This window comes from Euprymna scolopes, chromosome 46 (assembly GCF_053919585.1).
Source record: "Euprymna scolopes isolate OS-2025 chromosome 46, ASM5391958v1, whole genome shotgun sequence".
Lineage (NCBI taxonomy): Eukaryota > Metazoa > Mollusca > Cephalopoda > Sepiida > Sepiolidae > Euprymna > Euprymna scolopes.
Genome location: NC_136527.1, coordinates 69,463,573 through 69,483,751, shown reverse-complemented (window position 1 = coordinate 69,483,751; position 20,179 = coordinate 69,463,573). Strand labels below are relative to the sequence as shown.

The window sequence follows — 20,179 nt, the reverse complement described above, 5'->3', positions numbered from 1 at the left end:
ATCTCTCACTCTCGTTATTTATGCAATTCAAGAAAACATGTTTTCGTCCTGAGCTTGCATTTATCGCGTCTTTTGTAACCTTAATATATTTTTACTAATACTTCAAGTCGTATTGATTGAGGAATCTATATCCTGTAACCCTTGCGAAAAATACCATTCTTTATAGAGAGCTCGTTTCTATAAGACCACTACAATTAAATGTCTTTGCGTACTTCTCTACAAGGTTCTGATATTTTTCACTTGCCGGATGTGCATTCATTTCTCAACAGTAAATCGTATGAAGTCTACGTTAATGTCTAAAGTAATTCTTTTGTTCTTTTGGTGGGGAGTCTGTATAGTCCATCTGCTCGTAGCAACTTCTTGTCTGTACGCTAGTTGATGAACATATCCTATTACTGGAGGTTTCACAGCATTCGTTGAAGTTGTGGAGGTGCAGCGGTTTGGTTCTTTAGACAGACAACTTCCAAAAATCAATGATTATTTTCAACTTCGAACGAGCAGTCGCAAATATATATGCGAAATCGTTCACATCTGAATACTACAGCTACAAACTGATGTTGGCGTAGTGTAGCATTGCCTTGCATATCAAATCATATCTTTTGCAGCAATTTCTGGTGACTATTGCTCCACTCATAGTCAGCCTCAGGGAACTTCTTTAAAAGAAGTTTCCTGAGATTGGTTGTGTTTTCGTTGAAGAAAGCACCAAAGAATTTGACTTTTTATTGACAGCACATTCATTACTGTTAAATATGAGACGTGCAGTCTATACTATCTCCATCTACATTCGAAGGTTGTGGTTCTGTTCGTCTTATTTTGTTCGAAAACAATCACATAAGTTACCAGACTTTTTTCGCATGGGAAATTTTATTGATAGTACACACATGAAACCCTTGTCCAATTCGAAGTAATCTCCTCCGTCTGCAATGCAGTAGTAGCGTTCCAACAACTTCTGGAAGGCCAATGGAAGCCCTCTCGTGTGAATGTGTCACTGACCCTCGTCACAGCCTCTTTCATCTCCTCATTTCTCTCATAACGACAGCATCAAAGGTTTTCCCCGAGATGAGGGAATACGCAAAAGTAAGAGGGAGCAAGGCCTTGGTATAGGGGGGGGTGATGAACTGTCTTGATGCTCATCTTGGTCAAATAGTCTGTGATAAGGACAAAACACGCTTGGGAAAAATTCCCCGCAAATTGCATCATCTTCCGTTCCTCAAATAGAATTGTGTGTACAATTCTTAAACTGTGCACTTATTGTCTTCATAGACATGCAACTGTTTTCATCCATGTAATTGTGGGAGCACGTATAATATCCTTGTTTTTATCATTTTGGTCTAATTTTGCTGGTTCTCTTGCGCACAAAAACAATACTGTTAACTCTGTTCGTTTGTTCATGAACACTGCGGGTTATTCCTTGGGGTAGCATTTAATCCAAATCTGTTAAATTTCCTCCCTCATGTAGCATTTCATAAGCCTATGAACTATCGGGTGATTATTGCTCGAAGCACGATGTGATATTCTTCTTTAAAGTTTCAAATGCGATGAAATTGATCCGGATATGCTTTCGTCGAGTTGATCGATTGAAAGAGTAATTGGAGTAACTACTGTATAATTGACTGGGGCACAGTTTGTTCTTTGGGTGGAAAAGTGTAGGGAAACAAGCTTCAAGTACCGAAGATAGAGTAGTCCGAGTATAGGAAGTCCCCGTGAGGAGTATATTTCCTTCCGCACTTGTGTCCACCTGAATTGTCAATTTATGCACTCATTCCAGGTTTCATCGTATTACATGCAATATGACGAATACGACTGATCGAAGGGTTACTTTACGTGTTTTAAACTGAATCAAAACATTTTCTGAAAGTCGTCATTTATCTCGTCCTGTCGGTTTATATAAGCTTGATGTGTCAGTGTGAAGTTTGTTCTTGATATTTATCCTAAACTGCCGCTAGATCGTGCCTATCAGCGTCATCTTCAGAAGATCACCTTAAACACCCTTTTCTAGATAATAAAAGGATATAGTCAACTTGCCTGTCTTCGCGGTTACGTTTTACGGAAGTATACCCTTGTTAGAAAAAAATTGAGTTTTTCCACAAAATCTGACTTTTTTGTATTGTTTTGCACAATGAAAATTCGCTAAAAGAAAAAACACAAATGCATATATAGCTTACATGGAACACATCTGAAAAACATTCAGATCAGTTTTATTTAAGTTCAAGTAACTGCTCTTTAAGGAAGAGTAAGTCATGTCATGACACACGCAACCATTGTATCATAATAGTAAAAGTATCCGTCATGAAGTATGGACAAAAAGAAAATAAATTGTATCAATGAAAGAAAATAGGAAGAAGGTGTCGTTAATGTCATTTTTTGTCATGTTTGTTTCATGTTTTTTTTTTATAGCGATCACAATTTTTTATGAGGATGTTTTAGTTCTGTTATAAATGAATCGATCGACTCAGCTTTTTGATGAAATCGGACGTCAAATCTTCCTCTCTCGTTCACTGCACTTATGATAGTTGTAAAATGTTTGTTAACCTTTATTTAACCTTTTTTGAATGTATGCAATTCCTCTGGTGAAAGATTAAAAATGTTTAGTATATCGTCCGCTTTATCACACACGCACAAGATTAATGAGTCGGTTTGCTTCCTTGTTGTTTGTCTAATCTAGACACTGTTCGGTATCTTAAAAATATTTTTATCATTTTTTTTCTTGTTCAGGGTGACCAAAGTTAAACAGTTTCGACTGAGTAATTTCGTTCAATCTTATTCCGAATGGGGTTATAGTGGGATTATTACAAAATTAATGATACCAGTGTTATGTCTTTATGTTTTCCTGTTATGTAGTGTCTGTTCTACACTTGTTGTGTTTGATGATTTTATCCATTTTGTACAGCTGTTGACGAATATGATCACAATCTCTGGTTTTTAAGATGCTGGTATCACTAGGATCACAAGGTTTGCAGGGAGTTGATTGCAGACTGTTGTGATTATAATTCCAGTAATGAACAATTAGGAAATTCGTGTAATTTTTATGTTGTTGATGATGGAATAGATTTTCTTATAATCCATTTGATTGATCTTTATATAAGGTTGCAGATTTTCTTTAGTTATTTAAAGATATCGTTGTCAATACTGACATTGTATGGCGTTATTCTTCTTCCTAAAATCTGGACGAGTAGGCTACTTACATTTCCCTATTTGATTGGACATGTTTGTTTGGACATGTTTATTTAATTACTTAACAGAAATAGTTATGCGAACTCTACTTCAATTCTAAAACCAGCGTTGATTTTTTTTTTGTCAACCAACACATAATGTTGAATATTATTTGTTCTCAAACTGTGTAACATAACAGAAATATCGTAAAACAAATCATGAAATCTTAAATCTTCAACTTTGAACACCGGAAATAATTATAGGAAATTATATTTGACAAATGTGCAATTCATTTGTTATCATTATAAAGTTAAAAGTTTGTACATTTTTATTTTTCAGAAACTTAGGATTGAAATTAGATAAATTTTATATTTTATTACCAATTATATAAAATATTAAAATATGACTATTATACGAGACAATATTTAAGTCATTGTACAGATTAATATTTATCAGGCACTGTGCAAGAATTCTAAAAATAATAAACTCAAAATTTGATAGCGTGTTTATTTGAATACTAAACAGACATCATCGGCTCGTGGAAATATTTAAGATTATATACGAGAGTACTTGAACATTTATCTATACTATTATATAAAAAAAAAATCACTGTATGCGAGTTCCATCCTCATATACTCCGAAACGGCTGAGCCTATCTTTTGCAAAGTTCACGCAAAGCTAATTTATATGTCTGGCAGTGTTCTTAGATATGCTTTTTTTTTACAGAAACTCATTCGATAAATGGTGAGAATTGAAAAAATCCGATCTTAAAAATAGCTTTTCGTTGTCAAAGATAAAAAGAATAATTTTACGGGAAATATTTTACGTTACACCGGCCAAGGAAGATAATAAAAGTTTATCAAATCATTTCTTCTTAAAAAACAGATTTATTATAATCTGGAGATATAGCCTAGTGTTAGAACATTTCATTACAGATCGAATGATCCTTTGTTCAAGTTCAGGTGTACCTCACCATTTTATTTTTATTTTTTCTTATGAGTTTAATTTACGATAAAAGAAAAAGCACCACTTAAAATCGCTGCAAATCATTTCTTCGTGTGCATATTTTAAAACTAAACAATCAGCATCGTCAAGTCCAAATATCAGCTGATGTGATATTGTAAACAAACACAGACGGAATTTGATGAACGACATTATCATTATTATTTATTTATTTGCGAATTAGTCCATCGGGTGAATCATTCTTCGTAATATATAATAATAAAAAAATGATCGAGTCTGCAATAATAGATATGTATGCAATCTGCATAAATTAAAATATCATGTTTAAGCGTATTGTACAACCGGGCAATGCCGGACTGCCAGCTAGTATAAATATAACTAAGAGCCAAATAAAACAAGTAAATGTTTGTTCATTAAAGTTAAATTCTTTGTTAAAATTATCTTTAATTTATATTGCTGGAGATGAGGCATCTCTTCGAATGACAGACATTAACCCGCTTTTTAGAGATTCCAACTGAAATATTTTAGATTATTCTAACCGTCCACTTGTGTGAAATATTTTGTATATCTCCTTTGCATTTTTAACCAGAAAGGTTTGATCTTATTTCATAGGCCAATTTGCTGTCGTACATAAAAGTTTAGTATATTGTTAGTTTGATTCAGGAGTTCGACTAGAGTTTCTACATTATCCATAACACCATATGTAATATCTGTTTGCATGTCGACGTTTAAATTATTTGTAATAATGTGTAACCAGTGTGTCTTGAATTTGTTTTTGCTGCAATGACCGAGGTATGCACTTCACAAATAGAAGGTGTTTTATGCGTGTGTGTCCGTATATGTGTTTGTAATGATGATTTCTGTGTAAATGAAGAGTTACACTCCTCACAATACGGGTTTTCCTTTTTTTTTCATTTTTCTTAAACTTTTTCTTCTAGGGGATGGGACATCCAACCAGATGTCTGACATTTACCCCTATTTTAGTGAGTCCAACCAAGAGATCTTTTCAGGATTCTAGCCGTCCCTTTCAGTGCAATCGTTTGTATTTCACTTGCACTTGGTTCACCGGGTATGCTTGCTATGTACCTTTTAAAGTTCTTTTTCATAAGCCCAGTTGCACCTATGATGACTGGTATAATTGAAACGTCTTTTAATTTCCAATTTCGTTTCATATCATACATAAGTCCTTGATACTTTGTAATCTTTTCCCTCTCAACTCTGTTAAGCCCTGTATCATTGGGTACACTGACCTCTATTACGGTCGCTTTTTTGTTTGCTCTGTCCCAAATCACTATATCTGGTTTAACAGCTGCATCTTCAAGATATGTAGCAGTAGGGATTATGTAGTCATAGTGAATAGTGTAGTTGTCATTTCCAACTGTTCGTTCGGGTATATGTTCCCAGGAGTTTTTACAACACTGAATGTTGAGTTTCTTACATATCTTCCAGTGAAGGTATTTGCAAACTCCGTTATGGCCATCTGTATAATAACCGTCTCCAAGTAGGACTTTGCAACCAGAAATCAGGTGGCCCACACTCTCAACCTCAGTGCTACAGAACCTGCATTTATTATTGTTGCTTAGACCACACATCTTTTTGAAGGCGTTTGTCATGAGGCCCTGGTCTTGTGCAGCCAATATCAATCTCTCTTGGTCGTAATGGAGGGATCCTCTTTTGAGCCAGTCCAGGGAACCATCCCTATCAATATATTCAGTCGGTAGGTATTTTGCCCGTTTATGGTTGGTCCATTCTTCTGTTTTAACACTATGGAACTGGCTAGTGTATTTTTTCCGACTTTTTTGGGCTATGTCAGTGGCAGGCTTGTTTGGGTTCTCAGTATCATTTGTAAGGCAATCTTTTCCAAAATGTGTGGCAAGTTGTGTTATAGATGTTGTGCTACTTGCTCGATTCTGATAATTGTCTTTAATTTTCATAAGCTTCGGGTTACAGGAACTTATTATGTACTGACCTATGCTGACGATTGTGGCTCTGTGTTGATGATTGACTTCCGAGGGTCCCATACCTCCTTCTCGCCTGGGTAGGTACAAACGAGGCATGCACTGATTTCGATAAATAACTCGGTACAAGGTTAGCATTTTCCTTGTCTTTGTGTCAAGCCAATTTATGTCTTTCTGAGGCCAGTCAATAATGCCAAAACTATATGTTAGTACTGGCATGGCAAGTTGGTTAATTGCCGTAATTTTGTTCTTGTTTGTGATTTCAGTTTTGCAGATTTTTTCTTACCCGGCGTAAATATTCTTGGCTTAGTTTCTCTCTCATCTTTGAATGCTGGATGGACTCATTTTCATCAATGCCAAGGTATTTGTATGTTTCCTGTTCATCCAGTTCTCTGATTACACTATTTTCATCGTGCTGTATATTTTCAGTAGATATCTTCTTGCCAGCTTTCAGAGTACACATAGCACACTTATCCTTAGTGTGTGTCCGCATGTGTTTTGTTAAATAATCTTTTCTTGCAAACGTAGAACGACACACTTCACATTCAAAAGTTCTTTTTTCGTCAGTGTGTGTCCGCATGTGTGTTGTTAAAGTAAATTTTCTTGCAAACACAGAATGGCACACTTCACATTCAAAATTTTTCATGTGTGTCCGCATGTGTGTTGTTAAAGAACTTTTTCTTGCAAACGCAGAATGGCACACTTCACATTCAAAAGGTTTAGTGTGTGTTCGCATGTGTCCTGTTAAATACTTTTTTCTTGCAAACGCGGAATGACACACTTTACAAACAAAAGGTTTTTCAATTCCGTGTGCCCTGTTACGCCTTCTTCTTAAAGTAATCAGATTTGCTGAATTACACTTTTCACGTGGATAATGACTTACGTCAGTGTTTGTGGGCATGTCCATATTTTTAATATATTTTTTATGAATGTTTTAAAGTTTACAAATTGTGATTTTTCTTGTATTTGTTGACGCGTGACTAATATTCAAATGATGAGGTATACACCTCTGAATCGTAAGTTTCTATCCGTGGTTTATTTGTATTTATCGTCAAATATCTTCTTCAGAAAAATATTTTTCTCCTTAAAAACAAAGACACCGTTTTATTCCGTAGATATTTTTTTAATCCTTTTTTCTTCATCCATGAACCTGTGAATAAAAAGGAGTTTTGTTGATGAAAAATGTTACAAATGTACGTTTTTTCATTATTTTTTAACATTTATTAAATTCATTCATTTATACAAAAAAAACTGATTTTAATAATTTTATGAATTTGTAAGACTGTAATTGTTTGCACTTTCGTGGCCTTAGGGTAAGGATCAAATTGTAGTATCTGTTCTTCAGATGCTAAACTTCAATTTCTTGTTCTGTTAATGGAGGAGAAATCATTCACGACTGAGACAATTTTTATTTTGTGTTCCTTTTCCCCACATTAAAAAAAAACGACCCTGGTATCTAACTGTCCCGTGGGGAGGCATTGTAAATAGGACTATAATTGTTTACAGTTAATTTAAATGCATTTTAATCGATACGTTTTATACAAATGTTAAATTTTATGCTATTTTTACTTATTATCACCTACTCTGAAAATTGAACTTTTAACTTGCAGATAAATCAGGGAATACATTACATAAAGAATATATTAAGTTTTTTTTTAAATTTAAAGAAACAATATATACATTTTAAAGCAAATGATGACCCTTAACTACATTCGTAATTTTTTTTTGTATTTTTTTAGATGATCACGTGTGTAAACTATGAAAACCTTGTATAATTACTTCAATATTTAGAAAAAAGTACCTGTTTCGCATGTGAACATTGCGTAAAATTAACATATTTTCGGTCGACTGCCAAAGCAAATAGTGATTTGTGTGCATTTAAAAAGAATTGATTTTTAAGAGAGAAATTTTATGTACGCTTCTTGGGGTTCGGTAGAAAGTAGTGTGGGGACGATTAATCGGAGTCTAAATAGCGAATCGGAAAAATCGGAACTTTAAGATATTGAAATCTGTAGCGGAAAACTAATTTACGATTCCGAAGCAGTTTTCTTTAAAAATAAAAGTGTTAAACTTAATTTGACATTGTTGGCACTGAAGATAAAATGATGAACATTGGTTTTAAGTACCTAGTGATATTAAAATCTATATTCATAATAACATAAAACACGATGTAAATTTATATTACTTGTGCAAAACAAAAAACAAAAATATGTTGGCTTTTTTCCCCGGTCATTGACAAACCTGACACAAAAAAGCTTTAATGAATTAATGGACTTCGAGGTTTTTCACTTCCACGTTTGAAAAATTTTGTCGCCAGCTTTACTTTGATTTCGGCATCTGTCTGTTAGTAGTGTTTACTTGTTATAAAACTATTCGATATGCTGATAAAAGTACATAAACTCAAATCAAGTAATGAATGATTCATGATTGTAAATGAAGCAATTTTATCAGTTAAGTTTATATTCTTTCCGCCGATAACAATGACGCAAATATACAGATGGAGACTGAAAATTTGTCTGACAACAAAAATGTAAGTGCGTATTTTTTTAAATTGAAAATATATTTTATTAATGTTTTTCTTATATTTCGTTTCATATTTAACTTTATTTTCATGAAAATATAAACGTTAAGTGCGTATTTTTTAAATTGAAAATATATTTTTTTAATGTTTTTCTTATATTTCGTTTCATATTTAACTTTATTTTCATGAAAATATAAACGTTAATTGCGTATTTTTTTAAATTGAAAATATATTTTTTTTAATGTTTTTCTCATATTTCGTTTCATATTAAACTTTATTTTCATGAAAATATAAACGTTAATTGCGTATTTTTTAAATTGAAAATATATTTTTTTAATGTTTTTCTTATATTTCGTTTCATATTTAACTTTATTTTCATGAAAATATAAACGTTAATTGCGTATTTTTAAATTGAAAATATATTTTTTTATGTTTTTCTTATATTTCGTTTCATATTTAACTTTATTTTCATGAAAATATAAACGTTAATTGCGTATTTTTTAAATTGAAAATATATTTTTTTATGTTTTTCTTATATTTCGTTTCATATTTAACTTTATTTTCATGAAAATATAAACGTTAATTGCGTATTTTTTAAATTGAAAATATATTTTTTTAATGTTTTTCTTATATTTCGTTTCATATTTAACTTTATTTTCATGAAAATATAAACGTTAATTGCATATTTTTTTAAATTGAAAATATATTTTTTTAATGTTTTCCTTATATTTCGTTTCATATTTAACTTTATTTTCATGAAAATATAAACGTTAATTGCGTATTTTTTAAATGGAAAATATATTTTTTTAATGTTTTTCTTATATTTCGTTTCATATTTAACTTTATTTTCATGAAAATATAAACGTTAATTGCATATTTTTTTTTAAAAAAAGTAGGTTGCTTATTTTCTTTATGGATTATACTTCCAAAATAAACTGAGAAACTTTTTTTTTCTTTTTTTTTACATGGGGGTCACCACTTATCAATGCCTGAAGGCCACTTAGGGATATGGTTTATTGCGTGTACAGTAATCAATGAGATAGTATTGCAGTAAAAATTAGTATTAGGGATTTTGATAGAGTGTCTTACTTAAGGAGGCAGTTTGTCAGGAGTTTGTTTATGTTGGACTTGAAGACGTCCAAGTTGTAGTCAGGTGGGAAACAGGCAAGCGGAAGAGAGTTCCACTGGCGTGCAGTTCTAAGGAAGAAGCTTTGTTCATGGAATCTACGTTTGGATTAGGCACAGATAAAGAGTGGGGAAAATTATTGATAGTAGTTCCAGTCAGACGGGTGTTTCTCGTGAAAGATTGTAGAGGGGGGACGAGGGATTGGAGCTCAGACGAGCATCTTCCATGGAAATAATAAAACAAAGCCAAGCTCGCAACGTCTCTTCTGTGAGAGAGAGGTTGCAGGGAAGAGAAAAGGGCATCTTCCACTAAACCACAAATTTATTTTGTACTCTGTCAAGGCAGGATAAATGTTTTAGCAGCTCCTGCCCAGATGTGGCAGCAGTACTCCATCCTTGGACGTACTTGGCTTTTATAAAGATAGAGAATTGCATCAGTAGTGAGATATCTCCTGGAGCGGTAGAAGGATCCCACAATTTTTCCAGCGTCCTGGCAACATTTCAGATCAGGAGTAAAGGTCAAATCCAGAAGCTTGTCAAAACATGGAGCCTCACCAAGACGAGAGCCATCCATTTCAATTGATGCCAGATGGGGATCAGAGCGTTGATGATGTAAAGATAGAAGCTTGGTTTTGGATGTATTAAAAGTGACCAGCAACCTCCCCCCCCACTGTACCACGCGCTGAAGATCAGAGGAGAACTTTGTCATTTACGGCCTTTGATGTGTTGCCCTAGATGGTCGTGCCATCAGCATAGATGTCAACGAATGATTAAAGTATGTGTTTTGGGAGATCATTGATGTAGATCAGGAAGAGAGTTGGGTCCAGGATGAACCCCTGGAGGACTCTAGCATTAATACTGTGGGCCTCTGATTTCTGCTCCTCAACCACTACTCTTATGAACCTATCAGAGAAAATGATTTAATGATTGAGAAAACATTTCCAGTTATACCGTAGCTGAAAATCTTGTGAAGTAGGCCCTTATGCCATACCTTGTCGAAGACCTTCGATATGTCAAGAGCAATTGCCCTGGAAAGCAAACCTTTGTCAAGAGATTCACTAATCCTATGTAATATAACCATTAGCACATCTGCTGTAGATCTTGCAGAGCGGAAACCATATTGCATGTCACTAAGAAGGTTGTTTCTGTTGAGGTGGTTGACTACTTCTTTATTCAATATGGATTCCAACAACTTACTCATGACACACAGGAGACTTATTGGTCTGTACTGAGAGGGAGATGACTTATCACCTGAATTCTTAAATACAGGGCATACTGATGAGGTTTTCCAGGGTATTGGGAAGCAATTCTCTTTAAGACAACACTGATGAGGTCTCCAGGGTGTTGAAGTGCACTTCTCCTTAAGGCAACGCTTAAACAGTTTTGTAAGTATGGGGGCAAGATCTGTGGAGCTTTTTCAGCACTATAACTGGAATGCCGTAAGGGCCAGTTGCTTTACTGGAATCAATGTTCTTGATTAACTTGGCGACCTCACGCACAGATATCTGTATGTTCCAGAGCGTGTTGTCGGTTATAGGAGGAAATACAGGGAGTTGATGGTCATTGTCGCATAGGGTAGAAGTAGCTGCAAAGTTCTTGGCAAATAGTCTGGGCTTGTCTGATGCTGAGGAGATGACCTCAGGTCTATTGATGATAGTTGGGATAGAACGCACGCTTCTGTTCAAGATCCTGTTTGCTATTTGCCAGAACTGGTGGGAACCAAGCCGCTGCTCAGCTACTTTGGATTTAACAGACTGAGCATATAACTCTCTTGCATGTTTTATTACTCTTTTACAGTGGTTGCTGGCAGTCCTGAAAGCAGTTTTAGTCTCAGTACATCTATTACGTTGGTAGCTATGGAAAAAGTGATTTCTGTGCGCGATGGCATCAGCACATTCAGGGGAGAACCATGGCTGGCTGTTAAATTTTTGGTGGGATTTTTATGCTAGTATGAATCGGTCTATGCCTACAATTAACTATTCGGTCAGGTCTGATACTATAGAGGACACATTCTTTTTAAACATGGAATGCAGAGGTAGGTCAGATATGAATGTACGGAAGCTATCCCAGTCAGCCATTGAGTATAGATATACAGTACGATGGAGAGGTACGTCTGAAGAAAAAGTAATAGAAATATTTTTTTATTTTTTTACAAAACAGTAATGAAATTAAATGAATTTTACGAATTCAGTATTTTTCAATTTTTAAACTTTAAAAATCTATCAATTTTTCTATTGATTCTATTTTTACGATATTTTCAGGGTCAATGTGAAACTTTATGCTCTTTCCAATAAACCTAATATACTATTTTAGACAAACTTGTTTTTTTAACTTCACGCCCTCCCCATTTTGAAATGTTTATTAAAAAGTAAATAATTCAATTTACTTACCAAAGTTTTATATATCACAAATTGAAGATAAAAGATCAATAAATAACATATTCAAATTTAAAACAAAAAAGAAGTGTTTTTTTAGAAATTTACCTGTAAAGTCCGTAGTTGAAAAACCTTTCTTTTTCTTTTTTTTTTTACTTGAAACCTTGGTCCTTGCTCCTTTAATTGAAAATAAAATTAGGGTTTGAATTTCATTTTTCGAGTAGTTATAAGCTTTGAAAGACAGGTGGGTGGGTCGAATTATTCAATATTTTTTACAAAGTTTCTGACACACCTAGAGTTTCACATATAAATTTAATGTAAGAGATGACCCGATTTCTGAGCTATTCTAATCTTTTAGGGTAGTTTTCTGGATATTGGGGGGGGGGCGGTAAGGTCACTATCAACTTTTTAAAATGACTGAATGTGATTTTACCATCATTCCAGTCAGACTTGGGGTTAGCGGTAAAGAATGAAATTTATAGAAGAAACTCAACCCCCTAGTCCAAATTCTAAAATATTTTTTCCGTTTTATTTTAGAATTTCCAGTCACACATAATCACTTCAAGAGTAGAAACTAATTTTAGAAGGCAATTATTTAGTTACGGGTGTTGTAGCGATTCCCGGAAAACTCGTCCATTTTTGCCGTTACATTATTGAATAAATATCGGTTGAAAACATATTTATGTACGTTCTTACAAGAGATTGTTTTTAAAAGAGTACACACCGCAAACAATTTTGAAAATTTGTTTACCGTTTATCCAAAAGAAAAAAAAAAGAGTTTTCTAAGTGTTCGTCATCTGTCTAGCTTGCCATATTTTAGTGGTTTCATTTATTTTAAAGCGTTTATTGTTAAAAACAAGTAGTGTCGAGTGTTACGCGAGAACAAAAAAAATGTCCGCCGTGAGAGGATTGTTACATGATAAGGGCTGTCCCCTTTTCATGTAAGTATAAAAATTAGAGAGATTAGTTAAAATGAAAATGAAATGAGAGAAAACAGAAATCGAACCCTGGACATAAGTTTTGAAGAACAATAGTTTTAAATTGCATGTCCAGTAAATTGGTTATTCGGATGAAATAAATAATAAATAAACTATTCAATTGTTAAAAGAATGTGGGTAATAAAATATTGGTTAAATAAATGTAGGTTGAATTCTTTTGTGAAAACAACAAAAGAAAAATAGGTTATTGGGAAATCATAATGTCGGAAACGTGCAAAGTCGCGCATGTTGGTGACACGTGAAATTTGATCACGTTGGCCGGACATGCATGGGTTTCTCAATATAGGAAGTGAGAGTTAGTTAGTTAGTTAGTTAGAGAGTCAGTGAGAAACTCAGAGAGGGTCTGGGAAGCGTCTAGGAAGCGAGACGATCACTTTGAAACTAAAATGTGAAGATTTGAATTCTTGATGATGAAAACCACGGCCGGTCGTGTGAAGAAATAAACCCATCATGTGTTTTGATAAAACGTCGTCTTGTGTTTGTGATTCTATCAAAAAGGTAAATTGAATTGTATTATATGTCTATATGTCCAGTGTTATAAAATGTCTTTTCATACACATCTCGACATCTCATATCGACAATGTAAACTCTACATCTCATATCTACACTAAGACTGTCTAACCCTAACCCTAACCTCCTCACACAAAGAGCTTATTCTCCTTCACATAGCAACACATCTAAGGAATGAACATTTAATATAGATGAATCGTTATAAACGAACAATCTCTCTTACAACAACATCGCTCTCTCTAAGATACGACAAGCCATATAATAAGACTCTCAACGACATAACTTATAATAAGACTCATACTTTTCTTACAATATGAACATTAAAATATTACAGGATGGCATTTTGGGAGTTTCGATAATAGCACAAAAATTGTAGGGTTTGTATTACTACACACAGATATGAAACACTTTTTTAAAAATATAACAATTAAATATTAGCAAAAGACAAGAAAAATTAATTCTCTACTTAACTGCGTAAGTTTTTAGTATTTTTTATTTCATGTAAAATGTTTATTCGGTTCGAAAAAAAGAGAATAAGAAAAGCTGGTCACGATGTTTTTGAATACTCAATAATCGCTCCAAAATAAGAAATAAAACAAAATGATGGTAAAACCCCACCCAATAAATATTACAGTGACATTTATTAGGTCGTTTTCTACTACAATTTTGATAACTTTTTCGAATCCATAAATTAAAATGGACCCGAAATATGTTACACATTTCAAAAACAAAACAAAAAAACATTGTTAACCAGTTTTTGTAGAAAATATCCATTGATGTCAGCCTATTGCTACGAATTGTAAATAGGAGCATGTAAGCGAGAAAAAGCTAAAGGAGAAATAAAGGAGGCATTTCCTGCAAGAGAACCGTATGTTTTAAAATAAATATTTATACTCATTTATTTGTTGTTATTTGTCTGTGTTACAGACCGATCGACTGTGTATGTTTTTCAGGTAAATGTTACAACAGAACACCGATCACTCTAATTTGTTTTATTGTTTTAGAGGTATTCGAGGTCGCTGACAACCGATCTGATAATCAAACCCGTCGCAAATTTACCGTTTGCATGGTATGAACCCCTTGACCCTGGGACTATCTTCGCCATTTCGCCGCCTTCAGTAATCATTTTCTTATAGTGAAAAGAATCTTTAGCAGACATTTGAAATAAGAAAGTTTAAAATAAATGTGGTTTATTTGTATGCGCGCGCGTGTGCGTGTGTGTGTGTGTGTTAAAGTTTTTGATACTTTTTAATTGATCTAAACAAAAATTAAGTTTTCATAAGCGGTTTGCTAAAAATATGTTTTTCGTTCTTTTTTTGGGGGGGGGGCATAAGGGCGGAGTAGTGGTGGCGGCCTCGGTCTCCCCAATGTAAACAGAATTTTTGTGAAATGTTAAACGGTATTCTACTCGGAAAAACGGTATATTAGACTGCAGAAGCACCTGTTAAACCACATAAGTTATTTAATTGAATACCGCCCCCCTTCAAAAAGGAGGGAAGACATCACCTGTTAAACTACACAAGTTATATAATTCAATACAACCTACTCACTTCCCCCTCCAAAAAAATGTTTTTGTAAACTCGTGAAAACTTTTTTTAGATCAATTAAAAAGCATTAAAAACTACATAACACACCAAAAAATGAATCATATTTTTTTGAAAACTTATTTCGAAATGTTCGCTAAAGATTCCTCCGCGATGTGATAAGTCAATTCTACGCGAGTGCGCACGTATCATGTAAGAAAACACTACTGAAGGCAGTGAAATGGCGTAAAATAGTTCCAGGATCCTGAGGTCATACCATACAAACGGTAAATCTGAACATTTTTGATCATCAGATTCGTGGTTAGCGACCTGGAATACCCCCCCCCCAAAAAAAAAAACAAATTAGAGTGGTCGGTGTTGTGTTGTAGCGTAAGGTAACATTTACCACTTTTGGAAGTCCCCCTCCAAAAAAAAAAAAAAAAGTAAATTAATGTCGGCATCCAATTTAGAATTAATTCTAAGTATAATTTCCGATAATTTGAACTATTTAAATTTAATACGGTCAGTGAGCAAAACTTTGTTTCATCTGATCGTAACTTTATTTATTATTAGGAGCAAAGTGTAGTATCTGTTCTGATACTACAGTTCACCTTTTCTGTCCTCGATCAGTGGAGGAGAAATCCTTCTTTACTGAGAATTTTTATTTTGGTTCTCATCCACAGTGTCTCCACACACACACACACACACAAAAAAACAAAAAAAAACAAAAAAAAACGACCTTGTGTCTTACTCTGCCCTCGTGGAGAGGTAAGTGAATAGGAACATGGAAATATTAAAAACTGAAAGAGGAAAAGTTATATTTGCTTATACTTTTTTTTTTTTAACAAAGCATAAAACCAACAAAAAAAATGTAAAGAATCATTAAGAAAAAACGAATCAATAAAGAAATTTAACGTAAACTCTATTACCTTTTATCAAGAATCTTTTTAATTACATTTTTTGTTGTTGTTTAACGTTTTGTTTTTTGAGGGATGTACTTTTTAAAGTCTCCCCTTCCTAAATTATATTTAAAAATATTAAAATTTATTTGCATTTGGGGGGTGGGGCCTCTTTTTGAAACTAAATCACCCTTAGTATTTTCTTTAATTGTCTATTTTTGAGTGATTATCAAGATCCCTAAGATGTGATTATTGATCCCCTCATGTCAGACATTATTTCTCGTTCTCACGCAACACTCCACGCTAATTGTTTGTTTATGTTTTACTGAATAAACGCTTGAAAATAAATTAAACCACTAACAACAAGCTAGGAAGAAAAATCGATTTTGCTCCTTTTAAAAACAGTAAATATATCTAAGTATTAACAAAAATATTATGCAGTCTGTAGTCTCGATTTTGAACTGAATAAACATTTTAAAGTAAGTGAAACCACTAACAACTTACCCAGTTAGGTAGAAAACGATTTTGTCTTTTTAAAATAAAACAGTAAACAATTGATTTTATGTAATTATTTGGACTATTATCCTAATCTTCCAGTTGTTTTTCTACGACGTTTCGGCAAATTATACCTCTGGCCTTCGTCAGGTTAACCGCAACGGGATAGGAATGGCGAATCCTGTTGCAGGCCAGAGGTATAATTGGCCGAAACGTCGTAGAAAAACAAGTAGAAGATAAGGATAATAGTCCAAATAATAAAAAAAAAAATCAATTATACAAATTTACTCATCTCCAAAATAATTTATAAATAAATAAATAATTCAAGAATATAACAGTAAAACAAGTAAAAATACTTTTTTCTAATACTATGTGTGGGAATAGTTTCTTTTAAAAACAATATCTCCTTCAATAACGGCCATAAAATGTGTTTTCCATCGATATTTATTCAGTCAATGACGAGTTTTCCATTGGCGAGTTTCCCCATGGCACCGTATTTTGTACAGAAATTATTGGTGAGATACAAAAAAAAATGAACATGTCTCTCATTTATAGATTTTGTTTCACAAATTTATTCAAGAGAAGAAAAAAAAACTGTCGCAAAGGAATTGTTAGTTGATTTTTAAATACGAAATTTGGTATAATATATTTATATCTTAAAATCATTGTTCTCTGAAATACATATTACAATATCGAACCATTAAACAAACTTAGATCGACGCCATTTAATGAAATCATTCGATAGCGACGGCGCTGGTGACCTCGTTTGCTATAGTTGGGTTTTCTTCGGCCGCTTTTGTTATTAGAATCGGAATCGTAGGGAATCGGAAAATTAGAACGGAATCGGTAATTGTATCGGAATCGGGGAATAAATTAGAATCGTCCCATCCTTAGTAAAAAGACAACTGTACGTTTACATTGCTACAGACCCTAAGTCTGGATGGCACCCAAATAAAATAAGTCTCTTAACCAAAATCAGAACATCATCACCCTCTATATTAAAAAAAAATAAGTATTTACTGTTTTAATAAAAGAAAGAAATTTGGACGAACTAAACTTCATCCTCCGTATGTTTTAAATAAGGACTAAAACATGAATTAATACAAAACAATACAATATACAACGTTTTCGTAAGATATTTTTATGTAGTACATTTTTTACAACGAAACATTTTTTAAATACATTTTGTTAAAAATTAAAATTAACCGAAGAGAAATATTTTGAAAATTTAATAAAATCATAACAAATTAGAGAATAACATGTGATAATTTGGAAAGGTTTAAAAAACATATTTACAAAATATTAAACTAATTAAAATAATGTTATACTTACTTTTATCCAATCTTATTTCGATTTGCTTGTGGGATGGAGACTCCGCCGGTTTTGCTTGCTGCGAATGACATGATTAAGTGAATCCCGTGGAGTTTATATTGAAATTGTTGGCGCATGCCCAATTGGTCAAAAAAAAAAAAGACATGTTTAAACATTAAAGAAAATCATTTATAATTATTTTCCACTGAGAAAGTTGCATGTAAACCAAATTAACAAAATGGCTGCAAGATATTAAAAAAAAAAGAACAGAGTAACCAGTAAAAAGCTAACAGTTGAACGATTGTATAAAAGACAATATACCGACCTGTATATATTTAATGTTCAGAAACCGTTTAAAAGTTTCTTTTTTATAATTTCGAAATTTTATTTCTTTACTACTCAAATGAAGAAAAAATGGCGCGGTTTGCTAAATCGTTATAAGATCTAATTCCTGAATAATTTATGTAAAAATTTACTCTCTATCCATAATTTCGCTTTGGGATGGTAATTACCATTCACACTTAACGTTATTGGTAAGGCAAGTCATTTTCCAGCCTTAGTTTCTATTTAAAACAAAGCAGAGTTTGCCTAATATCATCCTTTGCTGAACGATTTTAATTTTCTGTCACAAATTTATTTTTCCTTTGTTCCAATTTTTCTTATTCATTCACGTGCCCCATTTTTACGTGTGCAATTTTTAAGGTGCACCCTTATGTCACGTCAATATTTTTAAGTTTCAATAATTATTAAGTTTTTAAGTTTCAATAATTATTACGAAGCAAGCGACCTTTTTTGTTCCAAACTTCCATGGCAAGTGCTTGTCTGAGCTCCAATCCCTGGTACCCTCTCGCCAATCTTTCACGAAAAACACCCGTCTAGCTGAAACCACTGTCAAAAATTTCCCCACTCTTTATCTGTGCCAAAACCAAAACGTAGATTCCATGAACAAAGTTTCTTTCTTAGAAGTGCATGCCTGTGGAACTCTCTTCCTTTTGCCTGTTTCCCACCTGACTACAACTTGGATGTTTTCAAGTACAACATAAACAAATTCCTGACAAACCGCCCCCTTAAGTAAGACACTATCAAATCTCAACACTAACGTACTGTACACGCAATAGTGAATTCGGGTGTTGATAAGTGGTGACCACCTTAAAAAAAAACAACTTTTTTCTTCATAGTCACCATCATTCGAAATGTAGTTCTGCTTCCTGCTCACGTCTATCCCATTTATCTTTCTTAGAGTCTTTCGCCGTCAAGGTGAGAAAATAATTCAAATGATATGAACTTTAATAATATTTATACATGCTAAGTTTGTGAAACAATTTTAAACTAAGTAACCCTAGGTTTTAACGAACACACAAGCCCGCAATAAATCCATATTTTGTATGAAAAAAAAAACAACCAGAAGGATAAAATAAATTAGATTTGAACAAAACTAATACATTTTTTTATTTCGATTGAATTTTTTAAATAAAATAAAATTATTACATATCACAGAGTTATAAAAAGATTAAATGAATTTTATGTTACTAACAAATTAAAGACAAAATAAATCGTACATTTTATTAGTACGACGCCATTTGTATTTTGCAAATTCAATTGAAATAATATAAAGTTTTACATAAAAATTTCATTAAGCAAGAACATAGAGACAAGTATTTTAAACATTGAATTTTGTAAAAAAAAAGGGGGGAATAAGATTATGTATTAGTTTGCAGTGTGTTCCCTGACCTTCGTAGGGCCATTGTTGTGCGCACAAGCTCGAGTGTACTTCTGCTGCGTGCTTATTCATTCAACAGTGCCCACCATATATAATGAAAGGAATTACATTCCTTAATATCTCGAAAACTGTTTGTTTGCAGAAAACTTAAATGCGATATTTGTTTTCAGCATACCCAAAACCGGTAAAAGTTGTCATTTTAAAGGTGATTTTGACAGTGGAAAGTAAGTAAAATAAAAGTATCGACACAATTATATATATATATATATATATATATATATATATATATATATATATGCATATAAAAATGGTAAATCAAAGATACGGATTTGATAGTACATTTGTCAGTGGTTCAAGTACTGAACAAATCATACAAGTAGAGAAATACTAGTGTTATTTTATATCAACTGACTTACTAATTTGTGGGTGAATAATTTAGAGACAAGCATAATACATAACTTATTTGAGAGATGGTGAACCACATTCCGACCAGATAAAGTTGGAACGACATGTAACTTATTTGGAAGACGGTGTAGCAGACCAAATAGAACCTTTTTTCTTTCACGAATCAATGCCTCTCCCCTTTGCCATTTGGCCACATATCCTTTCTATCCTCTAAGCAAATCGG

General features: G+C 33.1%; 1 protein-coding gene across 1 annotated transcript; it reads right to left on the bottom strand.

The window, feature by feature from the left end:
* Positions 1-1,319: 1,319 nt before the first annotated feature.
* Positions 1,320-17,938, bottom strand: LOC145270895 (uncharacterized). The gene is made up of 3 exons (XM_080126447.1): positions 17,853-17,938; positions 12,204-12,272; positions 1,320-7,224 (listed from the first exon to the last, which is right to left on the bottom strand). The coding sequence occupies exon 3, from the start codon at positions 6,291-6,293 to the stop codon at positions 5,097-5,099; it is 1,197 nt and encodes a 398-aa protein (XP_079982573.1). The 5' UTR covers positions 6,294-7,224; positions 12,204-12,272; positions 17,853-17,938; the 3' UTR covers positions 1,320-5,096.
* Between the last annotated feature and the right edge of the window lie 2,241 nt (positions 17,939-20,179).